This window comes from Phaenicophaeus curvirostris, chromosome 5 (genome assembly GCF_032191515.1).
Source record: "Phaenicophaeus curvirostris isolate KB17595 chromosome 5, BPBGC_Pcur_1.0, whole genome shotgun sequence".
Taxonomy (NCBI): Eukaryota; Metazoa; Chordata; class Aves; order Cuculiformes; family Cuculidae; genus Phaenicophaeus; species Phaenicophaeus curvirostris.
The window spans coordinates 57735772-57759350 of NC_091396.1; the positions used below are offsets into that span (position 1 = coordinate 57735772).

The window sequence follows — 23579 nt, forward strand, 5'->3', positions numbered from 1 at the left end:
AAAATGAAAAATCAGGTGTTCCCTTCCTGTTCTTGCATTTCTGGAGCATTAATACTGGAGTACAGGGAAGGATAATGAACACTCTGCCATGTTTGCATTCCTGTCTATCATGAAAATGTATTCTGGGTTAAAGAACTAACACACTTTGCACGGGGAATTATTCGTCGCTGTCAGTGGTTTAAGAGCATCGCTAATTATTCCTCTGATTCAGAACGGGTATTTTTAAAGAGTGTGGGATCAGGGGTCTCTGTCATGAAATACAGTTTTGTGAGCTTGAAAAAGCTGTTTTTATGTAGTGTAAATAAACACTTTTTTTGTGCCGAAAATAAATAACCGTGGCAAATAAATAGGCACAGGTACATGTGTAGATTAAGGAAACTGATTTCGCATCTGTCAGAATACACACATAACACATATAGAGAGCATAGAGGGGAAAGTAAATATTGAAAAAAAGGTCACTAGACTGAAAGAAACTAACACGCATTTCAAAAAGGTATTTCTTCCTCTGATTTTAATGGAGCAAGCAGTGCATGAAAATAAATGAGGGGCCTTTCCGAACTAGTACCTAGAACTGAAATAATTTTGATGGTCTCCGGCAGGATACAAAGACGAGGGTGAAGCCCAGGGCTGGAGGCTGTAGTGGCTCTTTTCTCCCTCCCCCTGTGCAAATTCTCTCGGATTAAAATGGCAGAGGGAGGAGGGGAGTGGCTGGGGACAGTTTGTCTGATACGAGATAACCGCTGCTAGTCAAATTGCACTTTTAATTGCACGGGCCAATAAAAAAAACCAACTCGCTCCAGAAGTTAATTTGAATGAAAATGGGGAGACACGCCCCGCAAGCTGCTTTCCCCGATTAAGCATTGTTCCCCCTCACGCTGCCGTCCAGTTCGAGTCGCGAATAAAAGCGAGCGGCTCCGACCCTCTCCTTGCCCGCTCTGGCCAGGACGGGTCTGCCCCCCCCCCCCCCCTCCTCCCCCGAAGCACGAAGGGTTCGCCGGCCCAACCTCGTGAGGAAAGGAAAAGCGGGGCCGCTTCCCCCTTTTGTTCGGGCCCCTCGCCCCTCGCGAGGCTCCGTCCCGGTTTCTGCGAGCGGGGCCCTCGGCGGCTGCCGGGGGGGCTCCCGGCGCTCCCCCCTCAGGCTCGGGGAGGGCAGGAAGGCGCGGGACGGCGCCCCCACAGCCGCGGGGGGAGGGTTCCCGGGCCACGCCGGGCCGGCCGGCCTCGGGGACCGAGCTGCGGGGCCAGCGGGAGCCCCCAGGGGCCACCACGAACCCCCAGGGGCCACCACCAGCCCCGAGGGCCCCCCACCCCGCGGCCTGGGGCGAGGGCTGCGGCGGGACCGCGGGGGGCAGCGGTGACACCCGCCTCCACCCCCCCCTCCCCCGCCATTCTATGGGGAGGGTGACACGGTGACACCCCCACATTTCCCCAGGAAGGGTGACAGCCTGACAACCCCCTCCTCCCAATTATCCGGGAAGGGTGATACGGTGACAACTGCCCCTCGCCCCCCCCCTTCTCCTAGAAGGGTAACACAGTGATACCCCCCCCTTCATTCTCCGAAAAGGGTAACACCTCCTCATTCTCCGAGAAGGGTGACAAGGGGGATACCCCCCATTCCCTGAGAAGGTGACACGGGGGACACCCCCCATTCTCCACGGGTGGCACGGTGACAACGCCCCCCTCGCCCCCCCATTCTCCTGGAAGGGTAACAGTGATACCCCCCCCCCCCCATTCCCCGAGAAGGGTGACATGGGGGACCTCCTCCATTCTCCAAGAAGTGTGATACAGAGGATCCCCCCCCCCCCATTCTTCGAGAAGGGTGACACGGGGGACACCCACATTCTCCAGGAAGGGTGACACGGTGCCCCCCCCCATTTTCCAAGAAGGGTGACACGGGGGACACCACCCCCCCCCCATTCTCAGATTAGGGTGAGAGGGTGACACGGTGACAACCCCCCCATTCTGCGATTAGGGTGATATCCCCATCACTTCTCCCCGGGCACTCACGGCCCCCTCAGGGCCCTCCCCACCCTCGTATCCCCCGTCCCGAGCGGGGCCCTGCCAGCCCCCAACCCCGGGCCCTTTGTGTGCGGCCCCATTCAATTTATAGGCAACCCCCATTCAAAGTGTGTGCAACTCCCCCACCGCGCCGTAACCTTCCGCCGCGGCGGAGTTGGGGGGGGGGGGAAGAAGTAGTCCCTCGCCACCCTTCCTCCTCCCGGGGCCGAGGTCACAGAGGGCCGGCGGGGGGGCCGGGGGCGGCCCGGGACCGAGGCGGTGAGCGCCGCTCTGTCGGGGGCGTGCGGCGGCGCGCCTGGCAGCCCCCGGCAGGAGGAGAAGAAGAAGAAGAAGGAGGTAGGGGCTGGGCGGAGCGATCGCGGAGCCCTCGCACGCACGGGCCCGGTGATACCGCCTCCTCCCCCCCCCGCACCACGACTCAGCGAACGGAAGCTCCGCGCTGGCCGCGACGGGCAGGGGCCGGCGGCCAATCAGCGCCCGCGCCGGCCTCCCAAAATGCGGGCGCAGCCAATGGGCGGCGGCGGCGGCGGCCGAGGGGGCGGGGCCGGCGGCCGGGCAGCCAAGCGCAGGTTGAACGGAGTCCCAGCGCAGGGCTGGGATGAGCCTCAAACTTCGGGGCGAGCGTGGCGGGGGATGTAGCAGCAGCGCCGCCGCTCCCCGACCCGACCCGGCTCCGCACCGCCCTCGGCGCCTCCCGCAGACCCCCAGCTCCTCATAGTTTTAAAACTCGACCCTCTTTATTTTTTTTTTCGGTTTTTTTTTTCCCCCCACCCCTTCAAGCCCCCAAGCCCTCCACCCAGTTCCTCCCTTAAATGCCAGCCATGATCGAGAAGGGCCCGGAGGTCTCGGGGAAACGTCGGGGCAGGAACCACAACGCCGCCGGCACCAATAACAACAACAACAACGGCGGCAGCAAAAGTTTATCGGCCGCCCCCAACGGCAACAGCAGCGGCAACTCCTGGGAAGAAGGCAGCTCGGGGTCCTCCAGCGATGAGGAGCACGGTGAGAGGAGGAGGAGGAGGAGGAGAAGACATTTGAGGGGGGTGGGGGGGGGGTGTTGGCTTCAGGGACCGGGCCCACGCGGGTAACGCTTCTCCCTCTGCCTCCCCCAGCTGGCGGCGGGATGAGGGTCGGGCCGCAGTACCAGGCGGTGGTCCCTGATTTCGACCCGGGTAAGTCTTTATTCTATTTTAGAAGGGATGATTGCTACCCTTCATCCATCCATTTGGACCCTCTGGGTGAGAAGAGACCCCCCCCCCCACCCCCCCGAGGGGGGGAACCCCCCTCGGGGGGGGTGGGTGGAGGGGTGGGGGGATGGAGGGGGTCTCCTCTCACCAAAAAAAAATCCCTTCCCATTCCAATCCCGAGCACCCAGAGCGAGAACAAGGACCCCCCTTCTCCCACTTCACCACACACGGTTGATAAAAGAAGTCTCGATGCTTTCCAGAGGGCGCTTTGCAGGCAGTGAGGAACAGGGAAGCTGGCAGGGCGAGAGGAGGCAGGAGATGGCAGTTGGGTGGTTTTTTTTTTTTTCTTCTCTTTCTTTCTTTTTCCTTTTTTTTTTTGTTCTTCACTCCTGGACTCGTGTGTCTATGGGCTCCGTGGTAGGGGGGGAACTAGAAGGCATCAAGTTGTAAATATACATATATATTATTTTTTTTTCGAAGATATTGGGTCTGTATTTTAATTTTCTCTCCTTCGAAGAAGCTGCTCTCCACCCCCTCCAAAAAAAACCCCAAAAACCCAAAATGTTTCACATTCCAGTTACTCTGCTGCGGTTCTTTGTAAGCTAATTTAAAGTGGTATGGAAGCAAATTTTGAGCAAACAAAGGAATTGGGGCTGTGCTGAAAGGCAGGTGCTGGAAGCATGTTAGTGGTGATGTATCTCCGTGTATAGAGAGCCAGGCTGTTGACCTCTTTAGTTTGAAATGTAAGCGATTTGGGTTTTTTGTATTGTTCTTTGTAAGTGGAGATTGAAGCTAGCGAAAACCCTCCTTCTGTCTCCTAGCGTTTGGAGTTGTCCCTCTGCCCAGCCCAAACTTAATTGAATCCTCTGCACCTCTTGCCTTAAAACAAAAAGAATGATGTGGAAAGACAAGGCGTCTCTGTGCTGAATAATCCCGAGAGTTACTATTGTGTAGATCCAGGAAAAAGGATCCTTGTGGTCTTCCTCAGACTGTGCGTTAATATCTTGGATGTCTTTTTTTTTATTAGATATATGGTTGTTCTTAACTGTTAACATTGGGGAGGGTCGAAGAGTTTTTTTTGTCTTAATATTACTTGTATTTATTTACAGAATCATTTTCTCCTAGTCCTTCTCCCTTCTTTTTCTTGGCAAAATAGGATACAAGGTCTTGGCACATGGGAACTCCATTTCTTGGTTGACCAGGAGGAGGAAGGGGGAGGAGGAGGAGGAGAAAAAGTGGGGGGAGGGAGGGGGAGCTCTTAGTTAGGCAGCAGTTGACACTGTTTTTCAATCTGTAGGTCAAACAGCGATTCTGTTAAAACACGGTGCACATCACACTGGCTATTAGCCAGGTATCGCAACAATACTTGGGCTTTTTGGTCGCCCTTGTGAATTGCACTCTTCTGTGTAATTCATTTCCCTAACATAATAGGTGGAGGGGAAAAAATAACTAGGTGCCCCTTCCCCACTGTTATGTGCTCAGTCCTACATTGTTCTGGTTTTAACATAGATGTACAGTGACCTATACAAAGGTTATTGGATTCAGTGCTGTGTGGAGTGGGAGGGAGGAGGGAGTGTGTGATGTGGAAGAGCACTTTTCTTCTTGGTAAAATATACCCTAACACAGCATCAGCAGGCGCTCTTGTTTGCGTACACAGTGTAAGATAGGAGATTCACCTTAAGTAAAGGATCGGTATTCTAATGACCTGAATGGCATCGGACCCTCCTTTAATGGTCTCTAAATTTTTTTTTTTTAAAGTATACTTTTTAGTTAGATAAGTTTGATAGGAATGGTTGGACTCAATGATCCAGTGGGTCTCTTCCAACCTGGTTATTCTATGATTCTATAAGTTTGAGGTGAACTTTTGTCTTCTTGTATATTGAAGAGTTGAGTTTCTGGCCTGTGGAGTTTCCCAGAAATATTTCTGAAGTATAACATTTTCCCCTGAATTTTGTGATCTCTTCTTGGACCTAGAGGCTAAATAGCCACATTGTGCTTATTTTTCATACTTAATCTCCCTAAGAAGAAAACCCTAAATATGCCTAACATGCTGCACTAAGACCATTTGATGGAAACTGTTAAATTGTCCCGTCTCACTGGTACTTTCAAAGTCAAATCGATGGAATAGTGTTATCAGAGTGCACAGATGCTGTGCCTGTTTCTTGATAGAAATTTTAGGGACTGGTTGACTAAAGAATCCTGAAGCTTGAAGGTTGTTTGGTGTCGAGTTGCGGGGCCTTTTGCCTTCAGATTAGCTGGCTGGTAAATTGTGGAGGGTTCATGCCACTCGAGCTGTGTCTAGGGGCAAAATGGCACAGACTAGGCCTTGTGTGTATTTTTTTTAAACTTAATTTTCAGTTATACCTTGGGTTTGGCTGAGGTATATTTGTAACTGCCAGTTCTTACATCAGCATTCTTACGTGGGTGTTCCTCTGTCCCCATGCATAGGGGCAGAAAAAACATTTAATTTTGTTTCACTTCTCAGCTCACATGTGAGCTGTAGCAAAGAGCAACAGAGCAGGAGAGCCTTTCTGAAATCCTTATCTGTGAGACTATGGGAGAAACGAGAGGTAGAGCAAGGCAGTGGTGGGATGTTGGCCTGGGTTTCTTGAATTAAGTAGCTAGAGAAGAGCGTGGAAGTACCAAAAGGTGTGATCTGAACGTCTCCTAAGTGGTTGCTTAGGTTTAGGGAGACAAGGGACCTCAGCACCTTTTGGTTGATGTGGAGGAGGACGATGTTTGTGTCTCTCCTGTTTGAGCAGAGTGTGCGGAGAATCATGAAGTGTTCTAGGTTGTACTGTTTTGATTTTGCTCAATTCTTAAACAAGAAAATAAGTTCACGTTCTGGATTAAAATGTCTTGCTGTAAGTTCTTAATACTTCTCGTGGCTAAAACTTGCTGTGGCAGTGGCCAAGAAAGGGTCTGATGTGATTCATTGACTAAAAACGCTGGTGGCTGGAGTCTCTTTAGGAGGTGGTCCTTACTTACAGCTCCTTTAGTAAATCTCTGCAGTGGCAAGGCTTATTCCATGTGCTGGCAGAGCCTGTAGGTTCTTTGGCAAAATTAGTGTTGCTATCTTTCCTACCTATCCCAATCTTCCTTTACTTTGGGAAATTAAGTTCTCACTGCATTGACCCTACTTCTTTTGTTCTCTCAGAAACTTAGACCTTTATTAGTATAGTACTTATACCTCTCTATTATTGTGTATTAAGAATAGTTGCACAGTAAAGGCAAGGCTTTTGCAGAGGCAATGTGTTTATTAAACATGCTGATTCAACTAGGGAGAACAGGTGAAATGTTCTGGGCTGAAAATCCCATACTGGAGCTTGCTAGAATCAGTAAAACTTGCACTTTAGCTGTGTTTCACTGTTTGGCCTTGATTCCATAGATGTGATGTGAAAAATTGCTATTGTCTCTCCTATTTCTTCTCTTATTAGAGCTCAGAGTCAAATGTTTGCCAGCGGAAAATTCTATGTGCGTTAAACAAAGGCTGGTATTGGTAGGTCAGCATTTCTTGCTAGTTCTCAGTCCGAGACTTTGAAGGTTTTGAAGAGGGAAAACTATTATGGTTCTTATAATCCATACAAATAAAACCCACATGTCTGGTTAATGCAAAAACTCAGTGGAAGGAAGCATTGCAGATACTAAAGCTAAATAAAAATATTTTATATGGGCAAGCACTGATATTGTACTTGACCATTTTACTTGTTGCTTATTAATTTATGCTGTTGGAACATTGAAAATAGGAGGAAGAAACATTAGTTGGCACTTTAACACAGCCAATGATTGTAAGTAAAGATGAAAGCTTCCATAGTGTTGAAGAGTGTTAAATAACTCCCTGAAGAGAATGGTCTCCCCTGGATGTTGACACGTGTTGTGGGCAGATGAGCTTTTTATGTTTCACTCCTTTTTAGTGCTACAACTTTAGATTCCCTCATTTGTTGTGATGGCAGTAAAAATACAAGCCACATCTGCCTTTGGACATCAGTTGTGTTGGTCATCTTTGGAAAGCAGTTTCTGGGGCTAATTCCAGTGGATACAGATGAGCCAAAGCTGGTTTGATGCAATAATGTCATCTTGTAGAGATCTAAAGTTGGGTTGTGTGTCTGTTGGGAGGCTTCAATCCCTTGCTTCCAGTGCTGCTCTCTTCCCAGTTTTTTGTTGTACTGTTAGAATAAAAATGAGGGAAGGAAATGCTCTGTCGTGCTTTCATCTCTAGGTGCAGCGAAGTCCACTGGAAGGTGCTCACTGCTAGAGTGTCACTATTCCTTGAGAGGTTTGTTCTCTGGTCCACACTGTTAGCTGTTCTGTGGTCTCCTGCACAAAGACTTGATATTCTGTGGCCGCCTTTCATGGACAAGAATCTGTTGTTTCAGTGTTACCAAAAACAGAAGGAGAAGAAAAAAAAAGAAGCTAACAACCCTTTTCAGTGTAGTCAGAAACTCTGTCAGTGCAGTTGTCTAAGAGGGTGAAAAATAAAATATGTATACATACATATATAGGTAGTCTCTGCTGTCTCCGATCTGGAATGCCTGATAGGGAAGCAGTGGTGTGGCCGTGTCCTAGGGGAGGAAGCCGAGGCATCCATCCACCCAACTCTGGCTGTTAAAATGTGCCCACCCTCTGTCTATTTAGGATCAAAGGTGCAAGTATAATAATGGAGCCGCCCCTGGGTGGTTGATACCCCCAGAATAGCTGTATTTCTCTGATGATTGTAAAGGCCGTATTTTATCAGGTTGTCTTCAGCTCCATGGTTTTGGGAAGCACCTATTGGTCTATTTAACAGGGAGTGTAACCCTTTGACAAGAGGTTGTTAAAAGCCTCCTTATGACTTGCACTTGGCAAGTCCAGCTCCCAGCCAGCTTGTTCTGTTTCTTTGTTTGCAAATAGTCCTGCTCCTAACAGTCCTAATAGTTTGCAAATAGTCTGAGTACCCAGTGACTGTAAGGGAAAATGGTTTTTAACTGAGAGGATTCATCAGAAAGGGGGTGGGGAAAAAAGTGAGATTTTGGAATCTCCATCTAAGCAAGTGGAAGAGTCAAAACCAAGCTCCTGAAACTGGAAATACTGGTATCCTGGAAAGCTATCTCATCTCTTCAAATGGCTTTGCCTTAAACGCAACTGGCAAGAACTCTCTTAGTGCAACAGTCTCTTTGGGAAAGAAAGGAGAGTTATAAGGATGTTTGATGTAATCAGAAATACCAAACCATAATGTACTAATGCCCAATGTATTGGGCTGACAGAGGCTGCCTGCTATCTTGATAAACCCGGTGTGCCTCAGTCCTTTCGTTGTTGTCCGCCGAGTTATACATTGTCCATAACAAAAATGTATTTTCCTAATTAGGTAGTGGAAAATTTGAGTACTGTGGGTTTTCTGTTGAACTTTCTGGTGGGAGAAGAGGAGGTTTTTCCCCTACCTGTAGTCTGCTCAGCCCTTTACTCCCTCATGGGCTGCAGTTGTCTTCCCTTCCTTCTTCCACAAGTCCCAGGCTCTCTATGTGCCGTACTGTAGAGCAGATGAGAAGTTCCTTAATGGGCACTCCACCAAAAGCTGTTACTATAACCTTGCTTTTTGGGGCTGTATCAACCCCATGAGCATTTAGGTAAAAGCGAAGGGGGTTCCTCAAGGTCAGGCTGGTCCCCAGAGGCTCTGGGGAAGGGGGGCAGGGGAGAACTCCTGCTGTTTCCTTACCATGCTGGCAGCTCTGCTGCTGTGTGTGTCTCTCTGTCTTGTCTTGTTCTGTCACTGGTGCGTACTGTAGGTCCAGTCACTGTGGCATGAGAGGGTGCAATCTCACTACATCACATTAAGAGAATGGAGCTGACTTGTACATGCTGACACTTCATCTTATTATCTGTTTTTCAAATCCATCCTGGAAACAAAAAAAAAAAAAAAAAAAAAAAGAGAGTTGTGCTCAAGGGGGAAGACTTCGTTAACCGTATCTCCAGCTCAGCAGGAGCACAGCTGTTGATTTGGTGCCATATCTATCTTACCTCTGGGCATCTCACCGGAGGGGAGACCATTTTAGGCTTGCAGTAGTTAGCTTTCAGTCCGTCTGTTCACTCCTCTCGTGAAGGGGTGCAGAGGCTGCTGCTGGTGAGCACAGCTCCTGCTCCAGCTTATTCTAAGGCTTGGCTTCAGAGCTTTCTCGTTATTCAGACAGTACTGAGAACATCCTTCGCTAACCTGACTGCTGTAGTGAAAAAGCAAGTCTTGGGGCAGCCAAAGCCTGTGACTTCCTTCTGTGCTTGGCACATGCAGTGTTTGTATGTGGAGGTAATAGCTGTCCTGTCTACTGACAAATGTATTAATGGCCGGACTGGAATTAATACTAGGTAGAGTGAGTGCTTTGTTCTTCATAGCTGATTCCCGCTGCTTAATGAGTAGCTCTTAAAACTCCTGTTTTCAGCCCTAGTTAGGTCTGTGACTTGGCCAAGTGACGGCTTAGAGCTCCCTGTGATTAGTCATTATAATTAGCTCGGAAATCTTTGCCTCTGTGATCAAGGTGCACTGTATAATGCGGCTTATAGTGGGCTCTAGTCCTGTCACATACCTTCAGACTAGTATAAATGACGGTGCCCTGTTGCACATGTGTGTGTTTTCTTTTTTAACTTTTGTAACTTTAATATACATTATCTTTAATATTTGCTAGGCAGGTGAATCTGAAGTAACTGGCTCCTTAGAAACTCGTGATTGATGCCAGTCCATGGTTCCCTCAGGTATAACAATTTCTGGTCGTGGCCAAGGCTTGCCTGACCTATTCCTAGTGTAAGGTAAGATTTTGAGATATGGCTGATTGGATCTAGAGACCAAATCAAAAAGAAAACTTTGGGGTAATTAGTAAGACTGAGCTCCCTTCCTAAGAAGTCTGTACCCCTTTCCGCACTGGGTGCCCTTGTGTTTTGAGGCTTTGGCTTGAGAGTATAACAAGATGAACAATCCCACATTCTTCAGTCTTGAAACTTGAAAGAACAGTTTGAGATTCAGTTCTTGAAAATACAGAGTTTATTTGTAAACTAAACTTAGTTTTGAGAAATGCTTTTGTAAGGCTTGTTAGATTAGGTGTCTCTTTCTTTAAACTTTACAATCTGTGGTTCCGTATAGTACAATGTATAGTTCCATATGAAAATTTTGACTTTGTACTTTTTGAAAGTGCAAGAGGATGTGCTCAGCCTTAGTGAAGGCAGTGAAAGTTTCTCCAGTATATTCTAGAATTGGCCTGCTTTTGTGCTCCTTTTGCTATTTGTTTTGAAATGCAACTGATTGTGATGTGACTGCCTTTAAGTATTGTAGGTCAAACTCAATAAGCGTGCTTCACTTGTCATGTAAGGTTTGGAGACTAAACAAGTGTGTTTAACCTGACCTTCCAAGTATTGTCAAAAATTCAGTTCTATGCAGCAGCTTGCTCTTTGAACTTCATAAAAGAAGTATTGGTAAATGTTGCCTCTCTGGGGGGAGGAGGCTGCAGCAGTGTGATAAAATTGCAAAAATCCCCTCTTGGGAGGAAATTCTAGTCTATGCTTCCCTCTTCAGCCTTGTCCTTCTGTCGTGCAGGTACCTCTAGGGAACATCAACAGGGTCTCATATGTACTCTGAATGTGTGTAACTATGTAGATCTCTCGAAAAATATTTCCCTGCTCCACTAGGGGCAGGAGGATAAGGTGGTGAGTTTTTGTCCCTAAAGTTATTTTGCCTTCTTTGCTACCTCCCTTTTATCTGTGCTTTTCACCTGAATGGATTTCACAAATAAGAATTGGAGTGCCTACGGCTTCTAGCTGTCTAATTAGAGGAGTCTAACCACGTGGCTATCTGTTTCAGCTTTTCAATTCTGCTGCCTGTAGCCGTCGGTGATAGCCCGTGATGATAATGCATGCATATACTTTTAGGTGGCTTGATGTCTTATCAAGTTGGGGTTTAGTTCATATAAGGACTTTGATTTGAAAGTTGGGTATTAGAATATAATTATTTAATGTATTAGTGACCTTGAATTGGTGTGCTTCCGAATGTTATAACTGTAGTATGAAAGCAGAACGTAACAAATGTTTAATTAAAAGTTGTGGCTTCTGGCCTCAGAAATCCCTGCGGAATATGTATAAACAAGGTTTGCACCCAGGGGCACAGTGCCTGCCCTCCCCTCTAAACTGGTCCCTGGTGAGAGTCACTGGAGAGGGCGCGGAGGGCTCTGAGTTCCACAGGGGGATTGGAGATGCAGAAAAGCTAAGAAAAGCCTCTCCGAAGTAGGAAATGGCCTCCCCTCTTGAGGAACTGAAGCGGCAGGACTGGGAAGGTCTGGTTTATATAACAGCATTGCTTTTGAAGCAGCTTTTTACTTGCAGCTTGCGTTGAAATGTGGAATTTTCTCTTCTCTCTGACTTCCTTTGCCCTCTTTGGTGGTTCTCTTGTCCGTCTGTTCTCATCAATTACATCGGTTTGAGTCTTGGCTATATGTGAATGGGAGTAGAGGGAGGATTCTTCACCTCCTCCCTGCTTTGTATTGAGAGCTGGCCACCTTGTGTAGCAGGCACTGTTGGCTGGATTTCTATATAGTTCTGCATTTAGGTTGCTAACAGCTGCATGTGAAGCTAGAATTGCTGCATCTGTAATCCAAGGGTTTTTTTGTGCTGAACAGCACAAATGATCTGTAGATACTGGCGCATGCGTATATTCCCCTGGCTGGCATCTCCCCATCCTGATGAGGGGGCTGCTTTGGGTGCGTTCTAGGGTTGAGGGGTGGAGAGGTTGTAAAGGCAGGCATAACAGGTGTAGCACTTGTACTTTCTAGGTATTGTTTTCTGTCTGGGAATCTTAAAGATGTCCCTCCTGGGACCTTTGAGCTGATTTGTGCAGCTGCCACCATGCTGTTCATGACAGTAGCCATGGGAACACAAGTAGGATGATACAAGTTTAAAACTCCCAACTTGTTGCTAGGCAGACCCAGCTCTATGTGTGGATTAAGTAGTCTTAACAACAACAGACCCCTGTTCTGATATAGTACCTCTTCTGTGGGGAAGACGACTCTGCTCACCCCAAATTTTGAGTCTTTAGGCTGACAGAAAGAAAACAGCCCCAAAATGGTCCCCTGACACCAGGCAGCCTTGGAGGAAGCCCTCTTATGCATCTCACTAACGAGTATGTGGTGGCTGGGTGAGCATGAGTTTCATCAGGTAGGTTTCGATGCAACCTTATCTTAAAACCAAAGTGCTGTGAAGTAAAGCCGTGTGCCATCCAGTGTGAACACTGCGCTGCTCGTATAGTCTAAAAGCTGTAGCCTGCATTAAAATAGATACTGCTGAAAGTGACATACGCTTTGCAAACAAAGGTCACTGGCTTAAAATATCACAAGATCACTTCTAAATCCCAGCTGTAAAAACTTAAAATTATGACTAAGGCAAGGTAAACACCTTCAAAACTTACAATGCTTTTGCACGTGGTTAGTATAGATGCTGGCATACACTGGATGAGCTGGTGTAGGCCTCTTAACTTGGGCAATCTTTTAGTGGTAAGTTGCTTTGTCCCAAGCTTGTGTTTTGGCACTTCTTGTTCAAGAAATAAGGGCAGCCCATTCCTTTCATATTATTTTTGTTGTTGATGCCTGACAAAGGATGTGTGGCAAATTATAGGGGCCTGAAGGGGACTGGAGACCCAGACTCTTAGGGAGGGATGGGCCTCATGCGCTTCTTGCAGGCTGAGCTCCAGCACGCCTTTGTCTCTGCAGCTATCGGCTTTCTGTGTCACCGCAGTGATTGGTTACCCACTGGCCACTGGTTTAAATGGATCCTTTTTATTTTATAAACATTTGCTGTACTGTAGCTGTCATTCTTGTTGGAATAAGGCCATTTATAGAGATGCTCCCAATTACCACCTGCTCTTTTTCTTTCTTAGCAAAGTACACTCTTACCTAATTTAACCTCCCACAGCAACTGCTTTGAAGTTGTTTTCCCTCTGCACCTTGGCTCACTGCTATCCCTTTCCCCTCCGACCACCCTAACAACCTACATTTGTCCTTGCTTGTCCTTCCAGAAACTACCTACTTCTGAGGGGAAAAAAAGGCATGCCTGGCTTGCCCCAAATGTTTTTGTAGTGAACTATTATAAGAAAAGATTGCTTTCCTTTAATATGCCTCAGCCCTCTTTTTTTTGTTTCCTAAGTTGCTATTTGTGGTTCTCCCACTTTCGTTACAATTCATGTACAGCTTCTAGATCCTGTGTCTGCCCACCCTCTCACAAACCCAGCCCTGCTTGGGTTTCTGTCCTCTTCTCTGGGCTCCAGACCCCCTGTGCTTTTTCCCTGTGCTTTGTCACTCCAGGAGACACCATCTCTGTGCCTAAGCTACATGGTTGTTTTTCTCCCGAGTTCCATCTGAGGCCAGAAGAAAATGATCATGATTTTTACTTTGATATAATTTTGCTCTAAAAGAGGGGACAGCGTAGCAGGACACAGCCCCTTGACCTATTTTACAACTTGAATGCCTCTGTGGTTATGGTGTTTGCCTGCTTCTCAAGCATTTAAACAGCAGTGATGTTTTCACCTTTTCAAGCTCCTTTCTGAAGGCTTTTTTGCATCGCTGAAAAAATTTTGCCTTGCCTTGTTCTCTTGTGGAAGCCTTGAGGTGCTGCTTGCTCTTGTTGGAGCAAAAACTCTCCCCCCCTCGAGCCCAGTAGAGCATCTCTGTTTTTTGCCGGTCATGTCACGCTTCTCGTGAACTGTTGCTGCTGTAAGCAAACAGGTGTGTGAAAAAGGTGGAAAAGCTGATCCCTCCTGCGGCCAGGGCTGCCCTGGGGATGGGCTGGACGCTTGGCTGGAGCCTCCAGCTGACCTCTGCCTGCTGGGCACTGAGGCTGAGATGCAATGAGTAGCTCTGAAGCCTACTCTACAAGTTTGGAGAGAAGAGGAGAGAGGTCTTCTCTCCTCTTCTGTGAATAAAGCAGACCTCAGGGTTCCTGGCTAACTCAAATCTACAAGCAATGAGGACTGGCAAGTGCTCTCAAGTGCTTTTCCTCTTCTCTGTTCGCTGTAGACTTGGGCTCATTGTTGGGTGTGCTGAGTTGGGTGGTGCTGAGGGGAGCCAGGAGGGTACAGCTGGATTTCATCTGACAATCTCATCGCTTCTTTTCTCCTCTTAGGTTTTATACAAGTATTAAATAACTTGGAGGAGAGTCTTGCTGGTGGGAACTTGGTGGCAGAGGAAAGATTTTTTTTTTGAGAGCTGTCCTCTGGCTTTCAGCCCAAGATCTGGGTTGCTTGGCAAATTGTTTCCTCCTGTGCGTAGTGCCTCTGAGAAGTTGGGCTGATCTCTGGGAAATAGATGCATTTTGCTTTAGCTACTTCCACATTTTGAGTGGGTTTTCAGTCCTCTTTGTTCTTAAGATGATTGTCTTTTCTTGGGCAACTTCAGGTGCAAACAGCAAGCTGTTGTCCACTTGCAGGTCCGATGATAGGGCAGGTGCAAATCTAGCCATCCTGCCGATGGTCTGAAAATTGGCAAGGGTATCTAGGCGTGTATTTGTGAGTTTGGGTGAAAAATTACTACTGCTGTTGGAGCAGAAACTAAGATGTTTGGAATTGAGAGGTGCTGCAGTTTGCTTTGGTGCAGCTAGTGACTGAGGAACATCTGCATGCTGGTCCAGGAGCAGAGGTGGGCAGGACTTTTGTCTGACAGAGACTGGCTTCTACTGGTTCAAAAGGATGGATGTAGATTGAGAGGACCTTTATAAATGTTTAAGCTGTTTAAAGCATCTGTGTGAGTAGTTATATTAGGCAAATTGATGTCCTTTATTGTACCCATCGTGCTGAAGTTATTTTGGAGGATGGGGGATGACTGAAGACAGAACTTCTCAAACCCCTCATAAGAATATTTTTTAAAGGTCATAAAAAAATAAATAATTTATCTGTCAGGGAAATTTGGCTTGGAAGCAGTCCTTATGGCTCTGAAACTTGCTGGAAAGATGCCTTCTTTCATATCCTCTTACCTGAGCCCTTGCAGAGAGGCTTTGGGAGCAGCTACTGGTCTCCTCTTTAAACCAACCGTCTCCAGCGCAGTTTGGTGCAGTGCTGCCCTGTCTGGTTACCGTTTGCTCTGCAGCGGCTGCTGTGTTTCCCAGAGCAATACCTCCCAAGCAGCAGTGTGTCCTTTTGTTTTCAGCTCAAGAGAAGGAAACTACTAGGCGCAGTAGCTTCGCTTGCAAAATGATTTCAATGTCTTCTGGGGAGGGGGTGGGAGGAGATTTAATGTGAGGTCTCTGAAAGAGATGGGTAGGAGAAACCTTTCCAGTGACTGTATAGTGCCTATATAAATAAAGGCAGTGGATTTAATTCATGCTGCCAGAGCTGGGACAAAGCTTGGATGGAGCAGGTGCACACTCAGAGCTTGCTTAAGTTGGATAGATGCCTACTGAAATGTTTATCAAACATGAGAATAAAAGGAAACGGGTTCTATTTAACTTTTTTTTGATGGTGCATTTTACAAATAACTTAAATTGCTAAAGTTAGCAGCAGTTACAGCCAGGGTTTGAAAAAGGGACTTGGTGCTTGTAAGCCATAGTGGGCAACATGTGTGCTGCATTACACCCCACAGTAGGAAGGGATAAAATGGTTGGGTAGTGCTTGCTTGCTTACTGGGGGGTTTGCTGGTGTTGCAGTGGGGCTCTCCTTGTGTGCCAGGGTTACCTTCATACTCTCGTTATTTGGTTCTTGCTCTTTTCATCAGTGGATGTAATTTGGCTTGATATTTGCACTTCACTGCCGTTGAAGTGATTCTGAGTCTCTGGAATAGGAAAGAATGAATCTAGTCAGTCTTAGTTCAGTTTTACCCCCGTCAAACTATGGCACACAATTGAGGCACTGAAGCTGTCTTCAGGCTGAGGAAGACACTACTGCACTAATGTGCTAATTTTATACTTTCACTTGGCAGGTTGCCTTTGTAATCAAAGGGCTGGAAATTTTTCAGTTTGAACAAAATGTTCTAAGTAGCTGTTCTCTAGGTGGAAATGGATTTGATATGGGATGCTGCCTTCAAAAGAAATCCATTTTTCCGTATCTTTCTGGGCATAATCATTCCAACTCAACTTCTCCTTCCTGACTAAGTGAAGCTATAGTCAAGACTTGGGTAAGGCTCACCTGTGAAGTTTCCTTGACAGAGGTGTATCTTGTCAATCTCTGTGCATCTGGTGTAAATAGAGATGGGGATGTTATCAGAAAGCACGTGGAAGTTTTAGGAATGACAGTTGCAATAAATTTCAGTGGAACCATTCTATTATGTGTAATTTTCTCCTTGTTTGGGTGATAATTATTGTGCCCACTTGGTGGAGGGTATGGTCAACATACAAAAGCTTATTTTAAGCAAGTTTGGAAGAGAATGTCCTGGTGAGTTGTACAGTACCTGGCACATGAGGATTATGCAGCAGGGAGTAAGTATCTGCTTGTCATCAGTAGTGTAAAAGTAATTAGAATAATCTTTTGCTGCCCTTGGATTTTTGCCCTTTGTTTTAGGGAATCAGTGAGCACTGACTAGAGATCATATGTATCCAGACTTTGTGCAATGCAAATGTCCACGAAAGCAGAACAATCACAGAGCAATCATATATTTTTAAAGTGGTTTGAAATGAAATGTTAACTCAAAGGCTGTGTTATATTACTAGAAAGCTTAAAACAAATGGCAGAATTGCTTCCAGGCTGTGTGAAACTCGTGCCTTTCTGTTGCCTTTGATTTTTTTTTCTTAAAGTAGCTCTCAGTGTTCTTGAATCTATATAGAATTTTAAATACGCTATTTTTTAATGAGCCTTAAATTTGAGCTTCTCTAATACCGTAATGAGAGCTGACTGCTAAACTTTGTTGCTTCGAGTTTAAGATGAAACAAAGCTCTGTGTGCCATATGTTAAAAGGACAAACAGACTTGACAACAAGAATGTGTTTTATCTTCTGCATTTTGGCAAGACTCTAGTCTTGGAGGGCAACTGTAAGGAGAGAGAAATCAGTGAAGACCCAAGAATGAGGGGAGAAGCGCTTGTGAGGTCAGCAGAGCTGGAAACTGAGTTTTGAATGGGGGGGAGGAGAGGAAGAGAACCAACCACAAAGGGCTGAAAAGTGGCAGTGGGGAAAACATTAATTTAAAAGAAAAAAAATCTCATGCTGTTACTATCCTCTTTAGAAGTTTGACTACTCTTTCTGTTGTTTTATCATTTGATAGATTAAATGTATAGTTGCCCATTCAGGTGAGTGCAAATCCACCCTTCGTGTACCTTGGAGAATATAGTCATGACTTGATTTCCTGGGATCAGGAGACCACCAGGCTGGTGGAGGAGGGGTGGTGGAAGGGAAGCTGTATTTGTGACAGTGTCTCAGTAGCCACAGGCTGCTGTATCTGAAGGCCTGACACATCCACATTGAGGTGAGCTGCTGCTTCAGCCTACAGCAGCTGTTCTTGTCTGTGTTAGGGAATGACTTACATGGCTCAGTACTGCTCTGGCAACCTGGGCAAATATGCAGCTTGCCTGGTGATAGGAGAACCAGAGCAAGCCTGTCCTTCCTTTCCCTCCTCCCAGGGAAGGAGGGCTGTGGCTTTCTTTCCTCACATTCCCTGTCCCAGTCCTGCAGCTATTCAGGCCATTCAGCTGAAACACTTTGCTGTGACTTTTGTTCTACCCAAAAGCAGTTTGCTCAGAAACTGAGGACTTAGAGTGGAATGTAAGTTGAGTTAGGCACTTGCTATTGTTGCTGTCACTTGTGATTTCCTGTGACCATCAGCTAAGTATGATGTCCCCACAGCATACTGTTTATTTGGCCGTGCTGGGCTTGGTGAAACTTGGTCACTTATGGGCCTAATGACTTGCTTGCCATAACCTGCAGTAAAGGTGTGTGGGCTTCACAAGTGAGCATTTCAGTTGTACTGTTGGTATATTTTACCAAAGGCAGGTTATCCTGCCTGTCCTCTCAAGCAGGGCAGTGTCCCTTTGTACTGCTGTTGGGGCACGGGGGCATCGTGTGTGATTACCTTATGCTGGCCTGTAGGCTGCTGGAAGTGCGAGTGAGCCAAGTGAACTGCTGGCTCTGGAGAATGTGCCTGAGCCAGGTGCAGAAGAGCCAAATGCTGTAAGTCACCATGCAGGCTGGCTCTTGGCACAATATTCTGCTGAGTAAAATCGTGCGACGTGCTTTGCAGGGTCTAGACTCTGAGTTTGTCTCTGAGTGGATCTTCTCAAGTCTTGTTACTTATGTTCAGGCTTGAGTTTTACGGTACAGGTCTCCTTCCTCCATCTGTGTTTTACTGCTCATAAATTCTTTGCTAAATACTTAGGTTGAGGGGCCCTTATGACTTTCTACCTCTAACCTCTCTTCTTTGCAGACTCCTTGTTTCATCCCTGAGCTGCACAAAGCACCGTATCTCTTTCAGTGGTGGAAATGCTGTTTATTACCTGCATTCCTAGACTTCCCTGAGACTGGGACAGGCCTTGTCCAATTCGGATCTTCTGGGTCATGCCGGTTCCTTCTCCTTGTGCCATGCAAGAGCTCAGCCTCCACCCTCTGAAAAACAAGCAATATTGTAGTCACTAGTGTGCTGTTCCCATGCAGCGTATTCAGAACAGGACCCTCTGCTGTTGGGCTGTCATTGCTGGATGTAGCATGCAGTTACTTGGGTGGTGAATTTTGCTAAACATGCCCAGGACCCTGTCAGTGATAACAGTACCAGCACAAAGTGCCTGCTGTTAGACAGGTGTGAGATCCTTGTCATGCTTGGATCACGGTACTGTGACCACCCTCTTGTTTCACAGATGTGTCTGGGTCACACAGCTGTAGGGTGACAAAGATCATCTTGTCAAAGCAGATGTTTAAGTGACTATTTAATTTGCATTGTAGTGAACTATCTCCAACTATAGCTGAGTGGAGCAGGAATGTGGGCTAATGTTGGGGATGGTGTGAACACTGCCTCCAAATAGCCACAGGTAAACATTCTTTGGTTGTGGCCACACAAAGGACACTAGGATTTACAGTTAGCCTCTGAAGAGCTCTCTGGGGTATATCTGACTGCTGGGGATGGCTTGTGAAGCTGGCTGATAGGTTCCTTCCAGCATTTAGATGTGTAGTGATAAGAGAAGGTGGGCAGCAGCAGGGGAAGAAAAATAACTTGTTCCCATCTTTCAGTCATTTGACTGTTGAGAGTACACAAACTTGTCCTGGGATTGGGAAAAATGAATGCTATTGCCTACATGGCGTTTGGTACTTCCCTTCACATAGAGGAGCTTGGAACATCCCTGTGTTGCAGGGAAAGTAGCCATTGTTCCCATTTACGGCAGGACTTCCAGTGCACAGGTAATTCAGGTACTAAGATGAGTAACTGGCACCTCTGCTCTGCATTTGTGTTCTCTGTAGCTATGCCTTCATCAAGTTCTTGTTTCTTACTCAGTGGCCAGCTGGGTCAGCTGTCTTTGCACAATGGAAGCTGGAATTGAATAAATGAGAAACCAGTTGGGAGGTGAGCCAGGCTGGTATACAGATTATGTGGTGACATTCCTTCTCCTTCCATACCTCTTTTGGCCCAGTGGCTTAAAACCTTGTTCTGAAAAAGCATCCTCCAGTTGATTTTTCAAATGGTGAAACAGGCAAGGCTTCTTCTAATAAGGGAAAGTAAGCTTGGTTTAGGTTACTTTGCCCTGCAGTAAAGAGCACTAACATCTGATGGTAAGAGGTCATGGTGGGGAGAAGAATCTAAAAAGAGCTTGGTTTCATTGAGCAAAGTCACCTAAAATCTTGACATGTGAGAGTCATTTCCGCTTGGCATAGGCTGTGGCAGGTGTCTCACCATAGGAAACTCATTGCTTGACTTCCAGTGTGACCTTGAGCAGAAAGCTGAATCTTATCTCAAAATGTTAGACAAGAAACCAGTAGCCTGAACAGGGTGGGTGCTTCATGTAGCAAGGCTGGAATCCCCCTTGTCTGATTTGGTGACAAGTAAGATGGGGAGAGGAGGTATCAGTGTTAGTGGTCTGTCTTGTTAACAGAAAATTGATGCATCTGAAGTCTGGTCTGACTACAGCAGACTAATTAAAGTTCTGAAGGTAAAACAGGAGGAAATTTTCCTTTGTAATCTGTCTTCCAAAATTCAAAAGTGTTTCTAGCTGCAGGCTAACTAAGGTGCATTAACTATTCCACTGTGAATTCCTTGTGGAGACAGTGTGCTTGCTCTATCTTTACTGCAAAGCAAAAGCAGGTGCAGCCAGTGCTTGACTTGTCTGGCTATCTCGGGGAGGAGTCTGCATTTGTGCACTGCGAGGGGAGAGGAAAATGCCTCTAGCAGGGAAGGCAGAAGCTAAATTTACACATTTCCCTTTCAGGCTGCTTGGAAGGAAGAGAAATATATAGCAAATAAATGTGCGTTTGGGTTAGACTCTATTGTACTAGACCTCTGCTGTGCCTGATGAGCAGTGTTGACATGTCTCAAAGTTTAATTCTTTCTCTCTGCCTGTAATGGAGTGATGAGGGATTGGAAGGTTGCCTAGACTGTCCAGTGCTCCTTCTATAAAGGCATATTTCTCTGGCTTATGTTAACTGGTAGTTCATGATGATGCCTTTCTTGCTTGCTTGTGGAAGAACTGGTGCTGACAGGGATCACTGGAGTGGTGGGGTCCGCTGCTTTTTCTGCTTTGGTGTTGTCCTTATTTGTGGAATGTCACCTGTGTAGGTGAAGCCTGGCACGGTGGAGGAGCCACAGTCCTGGAGCACGGGGGTTTCACTGGCTTAGAAGAAGCCCTCTTCACCCTTAAACAGAGGGTTTGGAGAATGTTTCTTGGCAGTTTCTCTTCCGTGATTTTTCTGTGATTATTTCACCAGAGAGGTTCTGAGAACCTGGAGTCCTGTCCCCTGAACGTCTAGAAGGGGAATACAAGGTATTGGAGAAGGTAAGGAAACTCTTGAGGCACTGTGTTTTGGTGTGCTGGATTCAAGCAGGTGCCTGAAGTGGCATTTCCCACACTCAGAGGCCTCATGTGCTGTGAAAGCTGGAGAAGTGAATGACAGGTGATGCTAACAGAAGCATGTTCCTTTGTTCTGGACTCTTCCCTAGCTGCCTGCCTAAATAAACACCCTCTGCATCAATCACACCATTGTCTCATGTGTCTGAGCTGAGCTAATTTTCCCCACGATGGTGTAAACCAGAATATGAATTCCAAATCTTGATTAGATGACAACTCCAGCACTATCCCTGCTAGTAGGTAATGAGAGGACACCTGGTCTGAGGAGACACCATGGCATTTGTCAGTCAGCCATATGCAAGGTAGCTAGAGGGTGCTGAGTGCCTGCCTCATCCAGCACAAGTCCTTGTGGTGGAGCTGAGGTTTGTTCCAGCCTGCTCTGAGAGCTGTGTTGAGGTGGCATGCGAGTGCTGGTTGTTTGGAAATATTAACAGAACTCCTGTTCAGTGAGCTCTTGGAAGGCAGATATTAAAAGCAGGTCCTAAATGTCTGCTGTGGTCTATCAAAACCACGGTCTATTGGATGGTGAAATTGCCTTCTTAGGCTCAGTTATAACACAGCCTTAGGGTACCCTGGGGGGAAAAGGCTCTTGTTACTCTGATGTGGAGGCATAATTTAAAGAGGCCTCTCTCAGGGTTCAAGGCCTCCTGGTGACCTGCTTTACCATGAGAGAGATGCTATCGTGACATGGACAAGCAGAAGCTGGTCCAAGGCTGTGACCAAGTACACCTTGCTGTAGTTGATGTGCATATTATGACAGATGTGTAGGCAGGTGAGCTGAGAAGAGAGTAGGAGGTCAGAGTAGATAGAAGAGCTTCTCCTGGATCTATCAGCCAAACAGCCGTTGTTCTAATCAGCATTTTGTGGGAATGGTTTGTGGAGAGAAGAATGAAACAAACACTGGCGTAGCAGCCTGCTTGCTAGTGTGCACCCAGGTGTCTTGAAAATGTGTTTCTGTCAAGTCTATTACCAGCTGTGCAGAGCATTTTGTGTCTTAGACAAGTTGGTCTGTAGCTGTACCTTGGTTATCGTCAGGATATGCACATCACGCTAATATAAATCATGCATCCTTTTGGTGACAAAAATTCCCGCTACTCATTCCTTGAAACTTTTGAATTGTGAGAGTGTGAACACTGTGGTGGGCTAAGCAGTGAGTCTAAAGTGCGTGGTGCTGGCTTGATCCCCGCTCAGTGCAGCATGTATAAGGGAGCTTGATGGGAGCTCCTGGGTTCAGAAGCAGCTGCTGGAAGCCAGGCTGCCTGCTGCTTGTGTCTACTCAGCTCTGTGAAGTTTTATGCTTTTAAGTGAATGATCTTTCTTGGTAGTTGGTCCAGAGGCTGGGAAGGAAGGTGTGCAGCACCAGGTTCTGCTGTCGAGCTGCTTTTAGGGAAGCAGAGAGCAATGTTGTTGGTATTTTGAGAGCTGTTTTTAAGGCTCATCTTTCTAAGTCCACCATGACTAGCTCTGATTGAGAGCCTGCAAGGTCGCTTTTGTCACTAGTTTGCAAAGCTCTTTCCTCATGGCTTTATGAATTATGGCTTTAAAAATAAACTTGGAATTATTGACTGTGTGTATGTTTCTGATGGTCAGATATCATGTTAGCTCATCTTTGAGACAGAGGTATAGGTGAGCTGGCAGGCAGAAATCCCTTATATGGGTGCTGTGTGGCTAGCAAACCCCACTCTTCTACCAGTGAAATTCCCTGGGAGGTGGTTGGCTATAGCTGTACAAAGCACAGCTCTGCCAGGATAGCAGGATGCATGCTGGGAATGCTCTGGGGATGGTTTTGTACTTAGAACTATTATGGAGCAAATCAATGAACTTAAGAGCGTAAATTCCATGAATCAGAGTCCAGCTAGGTTAGTGGAACAAGTCCCTTTAGGTTGAAGGGCTGTGGGCTGGGCCTTGGATTGCTATTTCTCCTGTTTCCCCATTTATGATGCAAAATAACTGTGGTTTGTTCCCCCCCCCCCCCCCCATCTTCCTTTTGTATAGCTGGTTTTGATCCACAGCGTTGTCTTATCCTATCACCGTGATTCTCCAAAATTAAACTGGCAAGAGACTTGATTAAAGCTTAGTAATATGTTAAAATCCTTTTTAGTTTTCTAGGAGCTTTTATGAAAAGAACAACCAGATTTCTAGAACCTAAATAACTTGTCCTTATTTGTTTAGCTTTCCTTTTAATAGCTGTCTCTAGTGATCTTTTTCAGGCAGTTCACCTGGTGTGGAGGTAAGACTTCTGTTCTGAACTTTTCAGAATCACTTCTGCTCACCTGCCTCCTAAAGGCTCTGTACTCGGTACCCACTGTTGCAGCACCTTGGTTGGAATAAATTGATGTGGCACTTGAGGAAGGATGGACCGGGGAAGTGGTGGAGAAGGCTTGTACCTGAAGCTGCCAAGGCATAGA

General features: G+C 46.6%; 1 protein-coding gene across 2 annotated transcripts in view; it reads left to right on the forward strand.

Annotated features, from left to right (window-relative positions):
* Window positions 1-2806: 2806 nt before the first annotated feature.
* The window catches only part of RCOR1 (REST corepressor 1), an 85939-nt gene continuing 65166 nt past the window's right edge, over window positions 2807-23579 (forward strand). For both annotated transcript variants that reach the window (XM_069858859.1, XM_069858858.1), the window contains exons 1-2: window positions 2807-3021; window positions 3132-3191. In XM_069858859.1, the coding sequence (XP_069714960.1) occupies window positions 2832-3021; window positions 3132-3191 (250 nt within the window). In that variant the 5' untranslated portion in view covers window positions 2807-2831. The remainder of the gene's footprint in view (window positions 3022-3131; window positions 3192-23579) is intronic.